At 42.6% G+C, this 19,742-nt stretch overlaps 2 protein-coding genes across 2 annotated transcripts in view; one reads left to right on the plus strand and one right to left on the minus strand.

The window, feature by feature from the left end:
• Positions 1–10,012, plus strand: part of BLTP3A (bridge-like lipid transfer protein family member 3A) — a 65,946-nt gene extending 55,934 nt beyond the window's left edge. Inside the window, exons 15-21 of the mRNA XM_047732922.1 lie at positions 227–423; positions 1,132–1,286; positions 1,376–1,526; positions 3,670–3,932; positions 4,383–4,491; positions 4,617–4,723; positions 5,131–10,012. Coding sequence (XP_047588878.1) covers positions 227–423; positions 1,132–1,286; positions 1,376–1,526; positions 3,670–3,932; positions 4,383–4,491; positions 4,617–4,723; positions 5,131–5,256 — 1,108 coding nt within the window. The 3' untranslated portion in view covers positions 5,257–10,012. The remainder of the gene's footprint in view (positions 1–226; positions 424–1,131; positions 1,287–1,375; positions 1,527–3,669; positions 3,933–4,382; positions 4,492–4,616; positions 4,724–5,130) is intronic.
• A 226-nt stretch (positions 10,013–10,238) lies between these two features.
• On the minus strand, positions 10,239–19,721 carry TAF11 (TATA-box binding protein associated factor 11). The gene is made up of 6 exons (XM_047732937.1): positions 19,547–19,721; positions 18,325–19,024; positions 14,351–14,499; positions 11,984–12,071; positions 11,539–11,635; positions 10,239–10,897 (listed from the first exon to the last, which is right to left on the minus strand). Exons 2-6 carry the CDS (start codon positions 18,493–18,495, stop codon positions 10,767–10,769), a joined length of 636 nt encoding a protein of 211 aa, XP_047588893.1. The 5' UTR covers positions 18,496–19,024; positions 19,547–19,721; the 3' UTR covers positions 10,239–10,766.
• Between the last annotated feature and the right edge of the window lie 21 nt (positions 19,722–19,742).

The raw sequence follows: 19,742 nt of genomic DNA on the forward strand, positions 1-19,742 counted from the left end.
GGTTTTTTTTTTAAGATTTATTTTTGCATGCATGATAGAGAGAGAGAGAGAGAGAGTGCATGTGCACGAGTAGGGGAAGGGACAGAGGGAGAAGCTTGACTTCACACTGAGCAAGGAGCCTGATACAGGACTCGATCCCATGGCCCTGGGATCATGACCTGAGCAGAAGGCAGATGCTTAACTCACTGAGCCATCCAGGTGCCCATGGTTTTTATTTTTTAAACAGGGAGCCCATGGCCAAAATAGATGAGGGAGCACCAGCACCATTGAGTGGAGGAGCTGCCCGACTCCGATTTTTCTCCATGAAGAGGACAGTATCACAGCAATCATTTGATGGCGTTTCATTGGATAACAGTGGTCCTGAAGACCGGATTTCCGTGGACAGTGATGGCAGTGATAGCTTTGTGACGCTCTTGGAGTCTGGTAGGTGGCAGCAGCCAGGTGAAATTGAAGTCCAAAAAGGGTTCTTTCTGCTGCCTGTGTACCGGCAGGATACGGAAGGAGCTGAGATTTGATAAAACAGATATTTTCTTTTCTTTTTTTTTTTTTTTAAGATTTTTATTTATTTGTTTGTTATAGAGAGAGAGATCACAAGTAGGCAGAGGCAGGCAGAGGCAGGGGTGGGGGAAGCAGACCCCTGCTGAGCAGAGAGCCCGATGCGGGGCTTGATCCCAGGACCCTGAGATCCTGACTGAGCCAAAAGCAGAGGCTTAACCAACTGAGCCACCCAGGCGCCCTAGTATTTGTCCTTTTATGGCTGGCTTGTTTTACTTAACATAATGGCCTTCGGGTTCATTCACTCCATAGCATGTGTCAGAATTTTCTTCTTTTTAAAGGCTAATATCCTATTGTATGTTTATAGCACATTTTGTTAATCTGTTCATCTCTCTGTGGATACTTGGGTTGCATCCGTTTACAGATTTTTTTTTTTTTAAATGTGACCAAATACCACTGTCCTATTTTCAAAAATTAGCAATTCGTTAAATTCATCAAGTATCCAGTTTTCAAATTCCCAACAGTCTCATAAGTGTCATAGTGGTTTTCTTTTTGCACAGTTTTCATGGTTTTTGGAGACTGGATTTAAACAGAATTTTTTGGCTTTCAAACTCATTTCTTGTCTTTCTTATACAGAGTCTGGCCCAGAATCTCTTCCACCAGGAACTCTTCCAAATGTCTTGGACAGTGCTGGTGCCCAGGGGAGCCCTGCTGTGGATAGTTACGGCCAGGGGTCACCAGAGGCCAACAGTCTGGTCTCACCCAGTGGGGAAGACCTCAGCCTTCACCCGGTCAGCTGCTCTCCTTTCTTCTCCGCAGAGGGTTGGCTGTAGGCTAGAAGCTTGCAAAGCACTCAGCTAAGAGAGTAATCCTTTTACAGGTCTCCGTTCTGGTCCTGAAGGTGAGTGAGGTGTCTCTGGGGATTGAGGTACGTGGTGAGGACCTGGCTGTAGCCCTACAGGCAGAGGAACTGAGCCTCCAACAGCTGGGTACCGTGGGACTCTGGCAGTTCCTGCATGGACAGTGCTCAGGTGAGGATGCTGGGATTTATCTGGGGCAGCCCTAGCTTCTTGCTCCTGTCACTGGGCCCTGACCGTAGCTGTCCTAGTGCCAAGCCCTTGGTCCTTCTCTCCTGGAGCCATTAGGAGGAAGAACTCCAGTGAAGCCTCCTTCTTGCAGGGAACCTCCCAGAACTCCTTCTGGGGCTTTGCCTTCAGTAGGCTATTCGCCATCTTCACTTCCCAGGTGCTCCTTAAGCTTATTCAGGAGGCCACTGTCCTCTTCATTTGTTGTAGCTGCTGACATCCAACTATATCTGATCAGGGAACTTCTGTCATTCACATTCAGTCCTTTGGTATTTGTGCTTTAGAAGATGACAGGAAAAACCTGGGCTTATGGTGCATTCTTCATTTTAAAAGTATTTTTAAAACATTGAGATACTAAGGAATACTTGCAAAATATATATAAGATATAAAATAATAAAAATACAATGAACCCATGTACACCATTGCCTAGTTTAATAAACAGAATAGTACCATTAACTTTCAACTCCCCTTTGAAGTCTCCTGAATCTTTCTCTGCCCCTCAGGAGAGAATCACTCTCCTGAATTTTGTGTTTTTCTTTCTGTTGCTTTACTTTACAACTCTTCTACGTGTTTGGTATCAGTGTATTATCTAGCTTTGCAGGTTTTAGAGTTTTTCTATTTTTTTTTTAAGATTTTTATTTATTTATTTGACAAAGAGAGATCACAAGCAGGCAGAGAGGCAGGCAGAGAGAGAGGAGGAAGCAGGCTCCCTGCTGAGCGGAGAGCCCGATGCGGGGCTCGATCCCAAGACCCCGAGATCATGACCTGAGCCGAAGGCAGCGGCTTAACCCACTGAGCTACCCAGGCGCCCCTAGAGTTTTTCTAAATGGGATTATAGTTTGTATTCTTTCATGACTGGCTTCTTTCTTTGATATTCTTCAAATTCTTCTAGGTTGTTGAATTAGCTATGATTCATTTTCATTACTATATTATATTCTGTTATATAAATATACTGTTTTTTGCTTTTTAAAAACAACTTTGGGCATAATTTGCATTTACAAAATTGACTTATTGTAAGTATACAATTTGATAAATTTTAGCAAATTTACAGAGTTGTGCAGCCATTACCATCCCCCCTAAAATATCCCTTGTACCCAGTATCCTATTTATTTCTCTATTCTGAACAGACATTTGGGTTGTTTATGGGTTTTGTTTGCTATTTCATATAGGATTGCCTTGAACATTCTTTTTTTTTTTTTAGATTTATTTATTTATTTGTCAGAGAGATAGAGGGAAAGAGAGAGCATAAACGGGGGAGTGGCAGGCAGAGGGAGAAGCAGACTCCCCGCTGAGCAGGGAGGTCGATACGAGACTCGATCCCAGGACCCTGGGATCATCACCTGAGCCGAAGGCAGACGCTTAACTGTCTGAGCCACCCAGGCACCCTGCCTTGAACATTCTTGTACATGTCTCCTGGTATGTATGTTAGAGAGTTTCTCGAGGGTTCTCTTCTTGAGGATATACTTTGCAGGGTACTAGGGTAGGTATAACTTCAACTTTACCAGATAATGCCAGGTTGCAGTTATATCACTATATGAGTTGTGCTCGCTTTGGTAGCACATATACTAAATATATGAGCTATTATTTCCTATCCTTGCCCACAACTGTGATAGTTCTTTATGGAATTTTGGGGAGATTAGCATGGATCCTGTGTGGCTTTTATCAGAGAGAAATGAGAACACCAAGACTTGGAGAAAGGAGGAGATGTTCAAATTTATCAGAGTTGAGGGTCCTGTGTTTTAAGAGCTTTCCCTTGCTTGGCCTTTAGCCCAGTATCTCAGGTTTACAGCAAGGCCAGTGTTTTTTTGATCCTTGACTTCCCTTCCACCGTGAGAGACATGATAGCAAAGTAGCCAAGCCCAGTCTTTGCAGTCAGTCATTGTTGCCTACATTCGAGTCCTGTCCTTGCTACTTACAAGTTGTGTAACTTTGGGCAAGTTATTTTTTGTGCCTTAGTTCCTTCATCTCTGAAATGGGAATGATGATAATACTTTTGGCATACGGTTGTTATGAATATTAAATATATGTAAAGTGCTTAGAATAGTCCCTGACTGTAATTAATGTTTTCTTTTTGTCTCTCCTATCAAAGATATAAGCTTTCAGGAATCCTCAGCTTTGAAGACTGACCACATCAGGCCAGCTGTGGGCCTTCGCTTTGAGGTGGGGCCTGGTGCCGCTGTTCATTCCCCACTGGCCACACAAAATGGCTTCCTGCATTTCTTGCTTCGAGGCTGTGACCTTGAGCTGTTCACTTCGGTGCTCAATGGCCTAGGGCCCTTCTTGGAAGATGAGGAGATCCCAGTGGTAGTTCCCATGAAGATTGAGCTCCTGCACTCCAGGGTCACCTTAAAGGTGAGAAGAGCTTTTGAGTTTTACCCTAGACTTTGCCGGGCAAGGAATTCTGGCAGTGATAGCTGTTCACGTCTTCCCTTGTCGTGGTCCAAAGTGGCAAGAATCAAGTGAGGAAATGCATATTAGCATTCTTACTGTAGGGTGTAGTAATACATAAATATGTGTTGTATCAAAATGTTCTGGATTTAGGTGAGGAGACCTTGTCTCTGGCCCCAACCTTGTCTCTGCCATGCAGTGTGACTATGTGTAAATAACCCCATTAGGTTATCTGGTCCTCAGTCTGACCATCTCTAGAATGGGAGAGACTCAGTTCTGCTTCTCTACCTTGCAAGAATGTCTGGATACATCATGGCATAAAACTGCTTCAAGCTGAATGGGAGGAGCCCGGGTTGTTACCTGAATTGCCCTCAGCTGGTTGGGGGCATCGTATGGTTCCCCTCTTTCCTGCAGGATGATATCCCCCCCATCTATCCAACATCTCCAGGCCCTGTCCCCATCACTCTGGCCATGGAGCATGTTGTGCTGAAGCGGAGTGATGATGGTGTGTTCCACATAGGCGGTGAGTTGGGCTCGTCAGCCTCCTGGCTTCTCTGCCTTTTTTCTCCTAGAAGGGGGGAGGCGATAACTAGGAATTGTTTGCATGTTGGCAGCAGTTTGTCATTTAGAACCTTAACTTTTCCCCAGCTCCTGCTCAAGACAGACCATCAGCTGAAGTACCTAAAGGTGAGAAGAGGCAGTCCCCCAAAGAACAGATGTTTCTGGTGCCCACAGAAGAAGCTTTTGGACAGCAGGTGAGGACCTAACTGAGCAGTACCTTTCCCACAGACTCTTAGTGGCTCTACTTACAGAAGCTGGTAAAACTCCGAGGGCTGCAAAGGTTGTCTGTGCTGTGTACAGCTGAGTAGTTTGGGCTCCTGTCACCTGGTAGCGACTTCTGAAAGTGCTTAATAGGGGATATAAGTCGGGAACTGTAGGTGAATGGTTGCTGATCATACATTCTGCCTGTTGCTGTCCTTATAACTGATGAACTTTGAAGACAGGCTTAGGTTTTTAGAAAGATCTGGTTGTGTTCTCTCTCTCTCACTAACCAAATTTGTGGATCTTTCTGTTTGAATTCTGACTCCTTGTTCCCTAACCAGATGTTTTTGCAAGGCGTGTTATCGGATTTATTAATTGTAAATTTCTTATTGTTCCCCAGGTGAAAGAATTGCCTATCTTACAAAAGGAACTTAGAGAAACTAAACAAGCATTGGCCGATGCCAACCAAGAGAAAGAAAGACTGCTGCAGGAGATTAGGAAGTATAACCCCCTCTTTGAGCTCTGATAGCAGTGGCTCAGCCATCTGTGCCAAGGAGAGAGGAGATCACCAGCAATAGCACCAACTACGACAGAAGGCACCGTCCAGCATTGAAGAAGTCTGCTAAGAATGCCAGAGGGACTGGGGAGTACTCAGCTCACTCCTTGGGGTGTCCTCTCTACTAGCTCTTCTGACTTGGGTGGAAGACAGGGCAAAGTATGACCACGTTCTAGAAAATTGGGGGCAGCTTTGCGTGTGGCTCAAACATCATGTCTTGCCTATACGAGGCCTTTTGGCTCTCTGCACACCAGGTGGAATCTTGTCGCCATCATAGGGCCATTTTACCACTTAGTTTCATGGCGGAGACATTTGCTTCCTCTACAACCTGTGCAAATAGGAGAAAGTACCCACCTCCTCAGTCACCACAGAGCCACCAAAGATTCTACATCCCAGAGCTTTCTGTAGCAGACTTGAAAAGTCCTTGGCCTGGGCTTTGGCCATGGTAGTAGCTTGGAACAAGAAAGAGCCAGTAGGGCAGAGCCAGGAGACGCACAAGAGTGAGGGAGACCTGGATGCTGCCTTTTTTTTGGAAAGGGGGCCAAGCTCATATCATCTTGGCTGATACTACAATCAGATTTTTCAGGGTTAAGGTTCGTTTCTATTATACTTTGGTCATTGTGATGCTGCGGTAGAAAGTAAACAATAACAGCGGCTCCGTTGTGTCATCTTTCCGTTCTATAACATAACTTATTTGAAATTTAAATCAAGAAAAAAATAGTCACTGAGCTAGGCTGAAGGTACGATGTGGTAAGAATTGCTAGGGGAGCTTGTGCTGAGCCCACGGTTGCCTGCCTGTCTTCCACAGCTGCACCTCAGAAGTGATTCCTCTGTCTCCCCGGGTTCCCCGGCACAGCTGCTCTCCCAGCTCTGGGACTTTCTACCAGCACTCTCCTTTGCACTTGGTGGTTTGGGAGTTGAAAATGTGTTTTGAACTGTAATGTAAGCATCTCAACTTGTTGCCTCTCATACCCCTCTATCACTGTGGCTTTTTAAAATCATGTAATTTTGACTTAAGTAAAAACAAAGCAAAACAAAAAAACCCTTCAGCCTAGCTAGGCTTTCCCCTTGCCCCTTGAAAGAGTGATTCCCCTCCCTCTTTATTTCTTACCTAATTCTTCCCCAGCATTCTACCCTCATCCATACTGCTCTGTAATATACTTCAGGCTGTGTTGATTGGACAGAAGTTCGTCAGCTAACTCACCTTGAATTGGCAAGATGCTAAAATTAGTGATTTAGTGGTGTCACTGAAATCCTAATCACACATGACCTATTGGAGGAAAGAGAAATGTTTTCCTTTATGGGAAATCATGCCTGACTTGCATATTCTAGTTTTTTTGAGGATAAAAAGAAACATGCACTCAAGAAACAACAAGATATAATTTGTTCAGAATTCTAAAGAATTTTTGTTAAGGTTCTTCACTTAAAGCAACTTTAAAAACACCAGTTACTATGAGATATGGGAATATTTTTTCATTCCTAGGAAACAACTTGGAGACTTAAGAATAAACGTCTTTTTGGAGATAATCCTAACAGGGGAAGTTTCCTGGAGATGGATGCTTGGTTTAACCTTACTTAAGATTTTTATAAATTACCCGAAAGTAGGATATTATAATGCAGTCAAATGTCACTACTTTCAGGTAATGACAGGTAAACCAGAAGGGATTTAAAAAAAGAAAGCAAACCAAAGAAGGCCCACAAGCCAGGCTGTGACAACTCAGGAAAATGACAGGTGAGGTTCAGTCTAGACAAGTGTAAGTAATAGAAGATTCAGCAACCAGCAAGGCAGCAAGCTCTGTTAGAACTCAGCAAAGTAACCTCACCATTGCTGAGGGGAAGGAAGGGTCAGTGTGCTGGTCTGGCTCAAATGTCCCACCTGCATCATCAGGAAGGACTCATGGAGACAACGCAGAAAACAGGGCCTTATAGAAAACCATTTTACTGGCTCAAATTCTCTGTGCACTTGCAGTCACCTTTATCTCCAGAATATATGATGAAGAGAGGAAAGGTCCAGAGAATAGCAAAAATTATCGGGGATTGGAGATACTCCCACATGAGGACACAGGTTTAAAATGTCAGCTCCAACTCTGGAAAGGTAAACGCTGAGGGTAGTGTGAGATGGGATATCCAGTCAAGGGGAAGGTTGTGCTCAGGAAGTCCTGCCACACCCTAGCTCTGGGGCTCAGCCTCAGAGCCGTAAGGACAAGAAAGCACTTCTCCCAGCAAATCAGAAACGTCAGGAGCTCATTGACCAAGAAGTGAGGCTGGCAGAGGCTATGTATGGGTGGCAAAGGTTTAAGAGGAATCCTTGTATGATGGCCTTGCAATGGAATTACAGAAAACTAGGGCTATTTGGTGAGACACAATTCGAGAGAGTAACTGTGTGTCCCTCCACAGACTCCCCCTTAGTGCTCCTTTGGAAGGCATAATGTTGAACAAAATGAAATCACTAGTCCTCTCAACTATGGCCTTTCTAATGTTGTTAGAGGAGGCCTTGAGGAGGAAGATCAGTAGCCGGAAAATAGAATCATTCAAACTTAGACTCATCTGAATTGGTTTAAAATCACATTCTGATTCTCTTTCCCTCCCCTCCTGCTCCCCACCCCTACCTCCACTACCCCCACCATATCCCTCTGGTATCCCTCCGTGCAGAGAAAATGCCTCGTGAGCCTTGCTTGATAGAACATCACTGTAAGCTTGTGCTTGCTGGTAGGCGATAAAAACAAATCTGGCAAACATCCAGGCTAACCCCTTTAATGGCCAGAGTTCAGTCAGGTTTCTAGGCTCTCTGGAGTTCTTGTCCATGTGACAGATGGAGCCCTAGAATTTCTGACTCTCCTACGTGGCATCCTTGGCTATTGTATCTTGAAATCCTCCTGCAGGAAATGTGGTGTAGGGGTCATCATCCCAGGAAATTTTAGTTCGCAATCATCTTGTATAACTTCATACTCCTGTTGATTGGGGGAAAGACTTGTATAATGAAGAAACGTGAACTGGTTGGTAGTTCTCAGGATAAATGTAAAGAAAAAAAAAAGGAAGGAAAATAGTGCTTGGACTGCTTACGATTTCTGCCTTGGAGCTCTAAGGCTCTGTGAACAAGAAATAATACCTCAAGAAAATGTCTGGAGTGATAGCACCACTATCCCTCAAAGACCTCAGCTGCTGCACATCGCCATTTCAGCTGTGAAGCATTTACAACTCTGTATCATCTATGATTGTCGAGATTTCCTGTTTACACGGATGTACTGGAGGTCGGCTTTCGTGCATATGGACTGGTTTAAATGTCTCTGAGCTGAGCTGCAGGGATGTTTATTGATCTCAAATTTGTTTTCAACTCGCTGGAATAATTCACCTCATTTCTTTGACTTAAGACTGAAGGAATGGGTTCCATTCTTGTGACGGCTGCTTTTGCTGCTTTCTGTAATCTGACCCTCATCTTGCCATGGTCCTCAAACTTTATGTACCCTTTTCATGGTTCTGAAAGAACAGTTTCTGCATACGGAATGGACAAGGGATAAACACTACCCCACAACACCCCAGAATTTAAATGCTTCCTTTGAACCCATTTAACATGAGTTTCCCCTTATTCTAGTTCAGGGGGGTAGTGGAAAGCAGGTAGTTTCAAGTGTTGCCATAGTAATAATGGAATTTACCATTCTAAACCTTTTCACTAAGGGTTTTTTTCTCATTTAACACTTGTCTAAACTTCTAAAATCATTTATAGTAACATCACAAAACAGTGGAAACAAATGAATATTGCTGCAATGCTAGTAGAATGGCGTTTGGTTGAAAACTGCGAAAGCTGTCCTGACCTAGTGATTTACCATAGTCATTAGTGTTTCAAGAGAGGCTGGTGTGATGTACCATCCTTCCAGAGACTACAGCCCTCATCTAGATCTTCTCCCACCTTCTACTAGAGTAGGAATGTTCCCATTCACCTCTGATGGGTACAGATGGTAGGTAGCTGTTGTTGAGTGGAGATTTTTTCCCCCATCTCTCACAACAGACACAAGGAGAAACACTCTCGGAGAACCTTAAACTGTGAGGCTTTGCTAAATGGCTAGACTTGTGATGTATCTTTCTCCCTCATTGCTTGTAAGTTTTACCCTTTTCCAATATCTCAAACTGCAATAGATACAGTTCCTGTAATTGTTTAAAAAAATTTCTGTTAGAGCTGAGAGACTATCTGCCCCCGCCTCCTCCCCACTGCCCCTCTCCACCGTTTATTATCCAGTCAAGATTTAGCCTGAGTCTTACATCATTTCTTTCTGGAATGCCCCACTGAAGTGTCTTCTTCACTGGCTAAATATATGTTTAAAGCCATGGGTTTTAATGTAAGATACTAAAAGTCAGATCTGTTCAACTTTGTGAGTCCAAGCTGTTTTCCCTCCATCAGGGTGCTGAACAGAACTGGCATCTTTTAAGACATGCTCAGGAAAGCTTCAAAAGAGAACAGCTTCAAAACTCTTCTCCCTATGACACTGAATGACCGGGGAAGGAATTCTTGGGGATTGCCAATTATATATGGTAGCCTTATTACTGCTAATCACTGTCAATAAAAGGTCACTCCATTCCCCTCTATTTGAGGACAACAATGAGAATGTGTCTGATGAACTGGAATACTGGTCAGTGTTGGGAAATTTTAATGTTGCATTATCTAATCGAATCTTGAGTGTACTGGTTCTGTGAACCACCTGAAAAAAGCAAATTAAACTTACTAAAGTTTGGTTGTGGTCTATCTGTTTCTAGGAACCTGAAATATATGCGCTTTTACATTATTGTTAAGTGGCTTAAGTACTCTTCTATGAGATAAAATTTTAATGATTCTAATAGAAAATGGGAAGGGCTCAAATTTTCAAAAAAAGCCAAGACCAGTTCTATTCTGACACCAGAGAAGAATGATGAACTACTCCCCATTCCAACCGGCCAGACAGAAAATGAATACACATATGGCAAGTTGGAAAGCAGTTTAATGATCACTCACCAAAATCCATAGGAGAACTTTACATCTTTACAGGGACTAATTTTTCCACTACTGTTGCTATCACTGTGTTCTTCATGGTAGAGTGTCTGAAGTCATAATTTCTGGTTGTTTCATCTACTTAAAACCAGAAGGGAGAAACAACCTAAGTCATGCTTCAGTGCGAAACTGTCGAAGCTCTCCTGGAAAGGTTTTCTCTCTGAAAGCAGCTTCCCTGTCTAGAAGATGCTTAAGGCCCATGTACCTTCTTCCAACTGGTCAAGAAACAGTTAAATGCCTCAAAATGCCCAGAGGTCCCAATAATTTAGTCAAGGCAGGTATGAAACCGGCTGCATGCCTTTTAGATATGATGAATATCAGAGTTCCAAGAAAGACATTAAAATCATCATGGAATCCTTGGAGGACCAAGATAAGAAAGCACCAGTGCGAAAGTCTCATGCAGCAGCAAGTCTGGAACCAGCACTTTTCTCTTCAGTACCAGGCCTTTCTAGGCTTTGGTCTAGAAGAAGATGATTTTTTTGTGCTTTGAGTTGGGGATCTGCCCCTTCGACTTTAACCTCCGGACAGCCTCCCTCATATGTTTGGGTTGTAGTGGTGGCATTTCTCCCCACTTCTCACACACATCCAGTGCTAAACAGAGGACAAAAAGAAAAGTTTCATCGTCACACAAGGACTTCATATCACATAATCCCCATAATCCTTCTTAAGCTTGCTGAGGAAATAAGCCAAGATACTGTCACTTCTTAAGAAAATGCTATAAAACATACCATGTTAGCTTTAGTATAATGGGCAACAGTTTAAAACATAACTTCTGCTTAAAAAGAAAAAGTTTAACTGATGGGATTAGCAATACACAGCAGCCAGGTTCTTCCCTTGACAGACAGAGGGCAGGTCCCATGGGTCATAACATCGGGGACAACGCCTCATCATATCACACTGGTCAGCCCCCAGTGATTGCTTTTCTTGTGTCTTTAATTTGGCAAACAGAAATGAGCAAAGTCCATTGGAGAAAAATATGAAGTCCACTTCTGTCACCCTGGGCTGAGGACAGGAATCCAGAAAGGAGATTTCTCAGATGTTTCCTTGCCTCTGAGTATTAAAACTTTTGAGGAATAATGGTCATGCTCTCCAGAATACAGGTGCCCCACGTGGTCAACTCCTAGTGCAAATGCAAACTCCCACAAGTGCTTTACCAGGTCCTTTAGTATAGATAGTCTTGAAAGTAAGACCACGAGAGGTTCAATCCCATATGTGTATCAATAATAACTCACCTTCTTCTACCACCTCCCCGACGAAAACCTTGGAAATACCAGACATAGCAATAACAACATTCTGAGACACAGAGGTGCCTGTGATGGACTGGATCAGCTGAAAAAAGGACAAAAGATCATGATTAATATAGGCAAGAACTAGCTTTGGAATATGGTACCCTTAAGAGTTTTTTTTTCCCAAGAAAGTGGAAAGTGTTTGCTAAAGGCTGGATGTTGAAATTAAGACAATTAAAACAAGGATTTGGGTGTATACTGACCTATATGTTGAGACCCTATCCCTGGAACACAAAACTCTCATTGATAATTGAAGGGCATGTTATTTTTATTTTCCTGCATGAATGATCTGTCACCTTGACTAACACCCCACTCTGCTCATAGACATAGCTCTCGAGTCTAGTTCAGCTCTCATAACCAACAGAAATCAAGTATGGCTGTCCATCCTTACCCTCTTAATGGCTGCCTTAGGGAAGGCTGACCGGCGATACATTTCGTAACGGTTCAGCTGCTCCTCCGAAAAAGAAGAAACCAGGATTCTAGACAAAGATTCAGGTAATTGAGTTGGCTTACAAGAACAAATGCTTAAGATAAATTATCACTTCAATAAAAGCAAATTTCAGACAACTAGAAAAAGAATTTTCGAGGGGTCAATAGCATTAGGCTTGGTGCTTACAAGGAGTGAAGATAAAGCATTTTTACTTTTTAAAAAATTATTTGACAGAGAGAAAGCACAAGCAGGGGGAGCAGCAGGCAGAGGGAGAAGCAGGCTTCCCGCTGAGCAAGGAGCCCAACGTAGGCCTCGATCCTAAGACCCTGGGATCACGACCTAAGCTGAAGGCAGATGCTCAACCGACTGAGCCACCCAGACACTCCAAAGCATTTTTACTCTTAAGGAACTTGAGAAAAAGTGAAATACAACTTTCTTTCTATTTTACTAAGAACAAAAACTTAAACAACAATGTTGGGTCACAGTATACTACACTATCTAGATTGCACGGACTGTGTTTTCAGCATGTGGCTCTCTCTCCCCGTAACTCTACCTTACTACACATTGATGGTAAAATTTTGATACATAAATTTTATATTCAAACCAGTAGTTTTCAACATTAACCCACTTGGGGGAAATGTTCTTAAAATATATGGAAAAGGGTTAATGCTCTTAATACCTTCAAATAAATAAAAAGATGGCTGTATTAATTTAGAGAATGAGCAAAGGACATGAACAGGGAATTTACAAAAATACCAACGGTGAATTCAGGGGAAAAAAATAACTACTATTAACTAAAGAAATGAAAATGAAACACCAGGGCGCCTGGGTGGCTCAGATGGTTGAGCGTCTGCCTTTGGTTCGGGTTGTGATCTCGGGGTCCTGGGATGGAGCCCTGCATTGGGCTCCCTGCTTGGTGGGGAGCCTACTTCTCCCTCTCCCTCTGCTATTGCCCCTGCTTGTGCTCTCTCTCTCTGTCAGGTAGATAAATAACATCTTGAAAAAATAAAAAATAAAATGATAAACTAAAATAACATTTTCCATGAACCAGACAAGTATTATAAAGAATGGTATTTAGTAAGAATGGGAGGACACAAACTCATACCTGCTGGTAGAGTGTGAAGTATAACAACCTTTCTGGAGAAGAATCTGGAAATGTGTATGAAGAGCCTTTGAAAATATTTATACTGTCTGAACTGGCGATTGACTTCTAGGAGTTTATTTAGGAAATAAATGGACCAGTATGCAAAGATGTGCTCAAAGATACTCATCTCATCAAAATGGTATCAAGAGAAAAAAAAAAAGAACTACAGGGACTGATTAAATAATTCATCTGCATGATGGAATATAATGCAGCATTGCAACTGATGGTTTATGGGCATATTTACTAAAAATATTTAGCTATACATATCAAACAGTAAAAACAAATTTGAAAACAACAACAACAATAATAACAAAAAACAACCAAAAAAACCCCAAATCTGAAAAAGTATATAATCAAATATATACCCAGGGTTAACTCTGGGTGGTGGGATTATAGGTAATTATTTTTTCCATTTTTCTGTATTCTCAGAATAATTTGCATGAGCCCGTACTACTTTTACAATCAGAAAACACCATGAGGGGTGCCTGGCTGGCTCAGTCCAGTGGAGTGTGTGACTCTTGATCCTGGGGTTGTGGGTTTAAGCCCCATGTTGGGTGCAGAGATTACTTAAAAATAAAATCTTAGGGGCGCCTGGGTGGCTCAGTGGGTTAAAGCCTCTGCCTTTGGCTCAGGTCACGATCCCAGGTCCTGGGATCGAGCCCCACATCAGGCTCTCTGCTCAGCAGGGAGCCTGCTTCCTCCTCTCTCTCTCCCTCTGCCTGCCTCTCTGCCTACTTGTGATCTCTGTTGGTCAAATAAATAAATAAAATATTAAAAAAAAAATCTTAAAAAAAAAAACAAAAAAACCCCACAATGAAGCTATTTCATTTTAAAAAAAAGTTAAGACCTAGATATATAATTATTGACATGGAAAACATTCACCATACATAAGATGAAAAATAGGTTACAAACAGTAACATCTTTGAAAAAATTTATTTCTAGATATATATGTATAGAAAATATCTTGGAGCCCATACACCAGAATATTTAGTTTTTATCTCTGCTGATAAGATGTTATTTTTCTTTTTACTTATTTTATTTCCTTAAATGTAACATAAGATATTATTTGCTTTATTATTTTTTTAATACAAAAAAGGAAAAAAAATTTAAAGGCCAAAAAAATTTATTAACTTTGGTCAAGTTAGAGTCTTGAAATGGGGGAAAAAAATCAGAAAGTGACTCACTGCATCTTTTGAATCTCATCTTCATCCACTTTTTGCTTCTTCTCTTTCTTTTCTTTGGTATCTATTTTCATTTTTTTGGCTGCAGGAGTAAGTAAAGATGAGTCTTCCCTTTCAACAGCTGTTAAATCTGAGATGTCCTGACTCTTGAGCTGAAAAGATGAAAGAAACCCCATTATATATGTGACCTACTTTCCAGCCTTGGGCAAGGTAAGACCTCATTCTCATTACAACACAACAAATCCATTATTCAATAGGTTTTTGGTTCCAGACACTGGCGTGTACCATCATCATGAGTAAGATACACTCTCTCTCCTAAAGAAGTTTATATAGCCCACCTGTGGAAAGAAAACCAGCCAAATAATCCAGTTTTCCAGTTTACCTGTGCTCATAGCTCTAGTATGTTTACAAAGGAAATGATGTGCCAAGAATCATGAAAAACACTCCCTCCCCTTGAGCCCACCTTCCTGACCTCACTCTTTAAAGGGGATGAGAGAAAAGTCCTCTCCATCCAGCCAGCTCTTCTGCCTCTAAATCTATAGATCTCTTTATTGCTGATGATTCCATCTGGAAAGAATATTAAAAACGAGGCACCTTCTCGTCAAAACAGTGTTTCTTTGGATTTGGAACTTGAAATAATTTTTTTTTTTTAAAGTAACTTTTAACCCTAGCATGGGGCTCGAACTCATGACACTGAGATCAAGAGTCACATGTTCTATTGACTGAGCCAGCCACGTGCCCCTGGATTTGGAACTTATAAGTGAACTTCTCCCACATGTAGTGCTCATTTCTTCCTACCTCTCACTGTACTGTATCATGCACATATTTACGTTCCATTACTAGACTGAAAACTTTTTGAAGGTAGGTTTGACTCTTGTTATTTATCTCTCCCCACATAAGCCTTTAGCATAGTTTACTCATTCTAGATGTTTAACGTCTGTTTAATAGCAATTAAAATAAAAAGACACAACAAACCTCATTAATGGGATTTAACCTCTGTTTTTCCCAAAGAGGAACTCACAAAAACTCATACAGGAATATGACAGGGTTGAGGTGGGTGCCTAGGTGAAAGTGAAGGCAGTATACCTTTTTTTTTTTAATTTTTTAAAAGTTTTATTTATTTATTTGACAGACAGATTACAAGTAGGCAGAGAGGCAGACAGAGAGAGGGGGGGAAGCAGGATCCTCGCTGAGCGGAGAGCCTGATGCGGGGCTTGATCCCAGGACCCTGGGATCATGACCCCAGCCAGAGGCAAAGGCTTAACCCACTAAGCCACCCAGGTACCCTGGCAGTATATCTTTAAAAACACTTCTCAACTTCTTTTCTAGTTACCTATTTAGCACAAGTTTTCTAACCTCTCTGTGCTTCAGTTTTGGTGATTTATATTTCCCCCCCAAATGAGCCATTTTTCTTAGATTTTCAAATTTAAAAGATTTTGTTTATTCAATAGAGCATGAGTTGGGGGGTTGGGAGCCCCCATTTTAGCAGGGAGCCTGCCGTGGGGCTGGATCCCAGGACCTTGGGATCACAACCTGAGCTGAAGGCAGACCTTCACCGACTGAGGCACCCAGGAGCCCCTGTTGTTCTTTTTCTGGTTTCTTGAGTTGGGTGCTCATTTTCAGCATCTCCTGTTTATTAATAAAAATATATAAAGCTATGAATTTTTCTTTAAATAAAGTTTTGGCCACAGGATTTAATGTACTGTTCCCTTTGTTAATTTCTTTAACCTAAAGCCTACTTTGAAAAGTTTAAAATATCCAGGTGCTAGTTTTTTTGGGGGGGCGGGGAGTGAGGGTGGAGAGAAGCTTTTCATTATTAATTTTATTTAGGTTTATTGCACTGTATTAGGTTTATTGCACTGTGACGTTTTGATTTCTGCTTTTAAGAATTTGTGTTTTTCTTCATGGTATGGTATGTGACCACTTTAAAAAAAAAAGATTTTATTTCATCTTTAGAGAGAGAGAGAGAGCGCAAGTGAGAACACAAGAGCAGGGGGAGGGAGAAGCAGACTCCCTGCTGAGCAGGGAACCTGATGTGAGGCCGGATCCCAGGACTCTGGAATCACGACCTAAGCTGAAGGCAGCCGTTTAACAATTGGGCCATCCAGGTGCCCCTAGATGATCAATTTTTAGAAAGTGTTTCAGATAAAAAAAATTTTATCTTCTGTTGGGTGCAACTAGTGAGCTCTTTATGGGACTAAGCCAATTATTCACATCTTCTCTGTCCTTCAGATCTGTTTTAAAGGTTCCTTCTTAAAATAACTTCATCACATTTTTCTTTTTCTAAAAGTTCTTACTTTATCTTGATGCCACTTAGTGCTCTGAAAGACTGTTTCTATTTAATCCAATGTCCTCCCCCATGATCTCTTTAAGTCCCAAAGAAGCTCTGAGACCCCAAAATTCTATTTCTAGAAATGGAACTGAGAGAACACTGACATTCTGGTCCCCTGATTGATGCTCAGTTAGGCAACACTGCTGAGCTCTTCGGGTGGCACAACTGATGGGTTTGGGGTATTTATGCTATAGAGACCTTTGGACATTAACACCCAGGTCACTGGTAGTAGTTAAATGTCCAAAGAGGGTAAAAACATGGCTAATCCAGTAACTCCCTCAAAGTCTCCCTTGAAAGATTCTGCAGCATATAAATGTAAGGACCTATTTAGCCAGAGCGACTCTATCTCGGTTAAAAGCCATTTTGTTGTTTGTGCCGTAAACTTAAATTGACCCTGCCCCCCAGAGGAACTTACTTAGAAGCAAGTCTGGAAAACCAGTAAAATGTAGTCAGCTAGTTCCTGATAACAGAGCCCAGAATACAAGGACGAGTCAAGCCAGATGGAGACATCTAATCAGTATGAAGTACTGTTTGTAACAGTGAGAAGGTCTTGCCCAAACCAAAACGACTCCATCTTGGGAAGAATGGACCACCTTATTATTCACACTGAATATGTTAACTGACTAAGCCTTTCTAGAAAGTACTATTTGTAACGGCTCCTGGTATGGGGTAATCTTAAATAACAAGTCACCAGACCAGATGGAACTAGCCAATCAACAAGAGACACACAAACCCCGGGGGGTTGGGGGGGGGGCTAAGATACCAAGATATGGGTTGCAGTTTCACCCAATAAAAGGCAGCCTGTAAGACTGGGAGGGGTCGCTCTCTTCGGAGGTGGCCCTGACTGGTCAATCAATTCTTAAGCCTGTAACCTGGGGGTGGTCGCTCTCTTCGAAGGCGGTCCTGACCGGTCAGTCAGTCAATTCTTGAGCCTATAAGCTGGGGGTGGTCGCTCTCTTCGGAGACTGCCGGGCTGGTCAGTTTGACTTCTAATGCTTGGCATAGAATAAAGCTTTGCATAACTTTAACTTTGTTTCAATCTCGTTCCCCTGGCCAATCAGTCTGACTTCTAATGCTTGGCATAAAATAAAGCTTTAAATAATTTTCACTTTGTCTCAGTCTCGTTTTGTTTAATAACGGACCTAACATAATGACAAAGTTATGCTTGAGGAACACCTAGGAGAAACCATATTTCGGTCAAAGGGGTACTAGGAATCCTGGGTTCTAGCTCTTGGGCTAAGTCTTAGTGTGACATCAGATCCCAATTTCCTCACCAGGAAAACCATGAGGCTATGTTAGAGTCCCTCAAGGGCGCCTGAGTGGCTCCCTGCATAGACCAAGCCACTCCTGATTTCACGGTGGTTGAGTTCAAGCCCCACCTTGGGGATAGAGTTTACTTAAAAAAAGAAAAAATTCCCTCAGAATGAGCCTTGATATCTAAGGGGAGGGATTAAAAGTATTAACCCAATGGCTGGGTGTCTAGAACCGAACCAGCATTACAGTTTTGTTTTCTCCCTCTCCCCATCCACTTTCGCAGATCTGGAAGGAGTCATGATGAGTTCGAGTTAGCTTGGCAGAGACCAACCAGAAAGCCGGTCCAGCAAGCAGTAACAATCTCTGGCCTCATCAACACTTCTCTCCCTACCTCGCCTTCTTCGGCCGTAGCTTCTTTCAAGTCCCCATCCCCGTCCCCGTCAGTTTCCTCCGGGATTCCGTCCGTGTCGGTAGCTCCTGGGCCCCGGGTAGCAGCGGCCGTTTCATCTGGCTCCCCTGTTTCTCCTCCTTTTTCCGTGGGCGACTCGCAGGCGTTATCCATAGCAGCAAGGAAAAGGGGAGAGATCGCAGTCCTGACAGCTCTGGAGCTCCCGACCTAGTGTAATACAGCAGCCCACAAGCTTACTTCCTGTCGTCGCGCTATGATAACATCACTCCTACGGCTCCTCGGAGGGGACAGTTTGAAGCATGCGCAGGGGACTTCGGGGCTCCGTTTTAACTATGAATTGGTGGCGGATGGAAAGGGAGGATTCAGGGTACAAAATTCAGTTTGTGGATTTTCCTTCCACGTTGGGAAATCAGCATTTGTAAAGGATAGTTGTATTGTCTACTGAAAGACTCCCCCGCTTCCCCGAAACTTCTGCCTTTCTAAAAACGTAGTTAACTCCTTAATCCGCTTTCTTCAGAGTAAAGTTTGGGGACGGGAGAAAACTCAATTCCGTCATCGCCCGTGTAGTGGGATGCGGCTATCTGATAAAACTCAGGCAGGGACTCAACCTCGTACATTTCAATTGGGTACAGATCGTGGGCCTGTGTGAGTCTCCAGAATTTCTCGTCGGTTCCTTAAGCACCTTAAAAATAAATAAATAAATTAATTAATTAATAAAAATCATATGGTTTGAACAGAATTGATCCAATCCATTTATTCACTCCACAAGTTTTGACCGCTTACTTCGAGCTAGGAACAGTTCTAGTAGCAAAAACACATAGTTTCTGAGTTTTCCAATTCACCAGTCCTCAAGATTGAGGTCGGTTTCACAAACCTGACTTCTTATGTCAGTTTAGTTAATCTCATCAAAAGCAAGAGGAAGCAAATCCTGCTGGGAAGGGAGTTCGTCTTCTTTTTTGCACATTTCACTTTAACAAGCCATTTCAGAGATTGGGACCATGAAGAAGTGGAGATGTTTCTATTTAAAATTTTTCCTCTCTTCCCTCATTGAGGTACGGAGCGGTGCATTTTATTTACCTCTGCATCACTAGGTCTCCACATCCACCACATATTTAACTTATACGTGCTGAAAGAATGGGCTTGGAAATGTAGGTGCGCGTTACCATATTTCTCTCTTTGTTTCTACGCTGCCTGGGTGAATTACCGTATTTCCTGTCCTGAGGGCTCCCAAAACCTTTGGGGAAGGAGCGCACTTCGGTAGGCGCATACAGGTGGGACCCGTTTGTTCCCTTACACCTGTACAGCGGGTATCTACAAGGCGCTTTCCTCTTGCCCCCGGAGGCCCATCTCCGCAGATCCGGGTCCATTTCCCACAGACCAAAGACACCTGTACTCGCCGG

The sequence above is a fragment of the Lutra lutra genome, chromosome 6, assembly GCF_902655055.1.
Source record: "Lutra lutra chromosome 6, mLutLut1.2, whole genome shotgun sequence".
Lineage (NCBI taxonomy): Eukaryota > Metazoa > Chordata > Mammalia > Carnivora > Mustelidae > Lutra > Lutra lutra.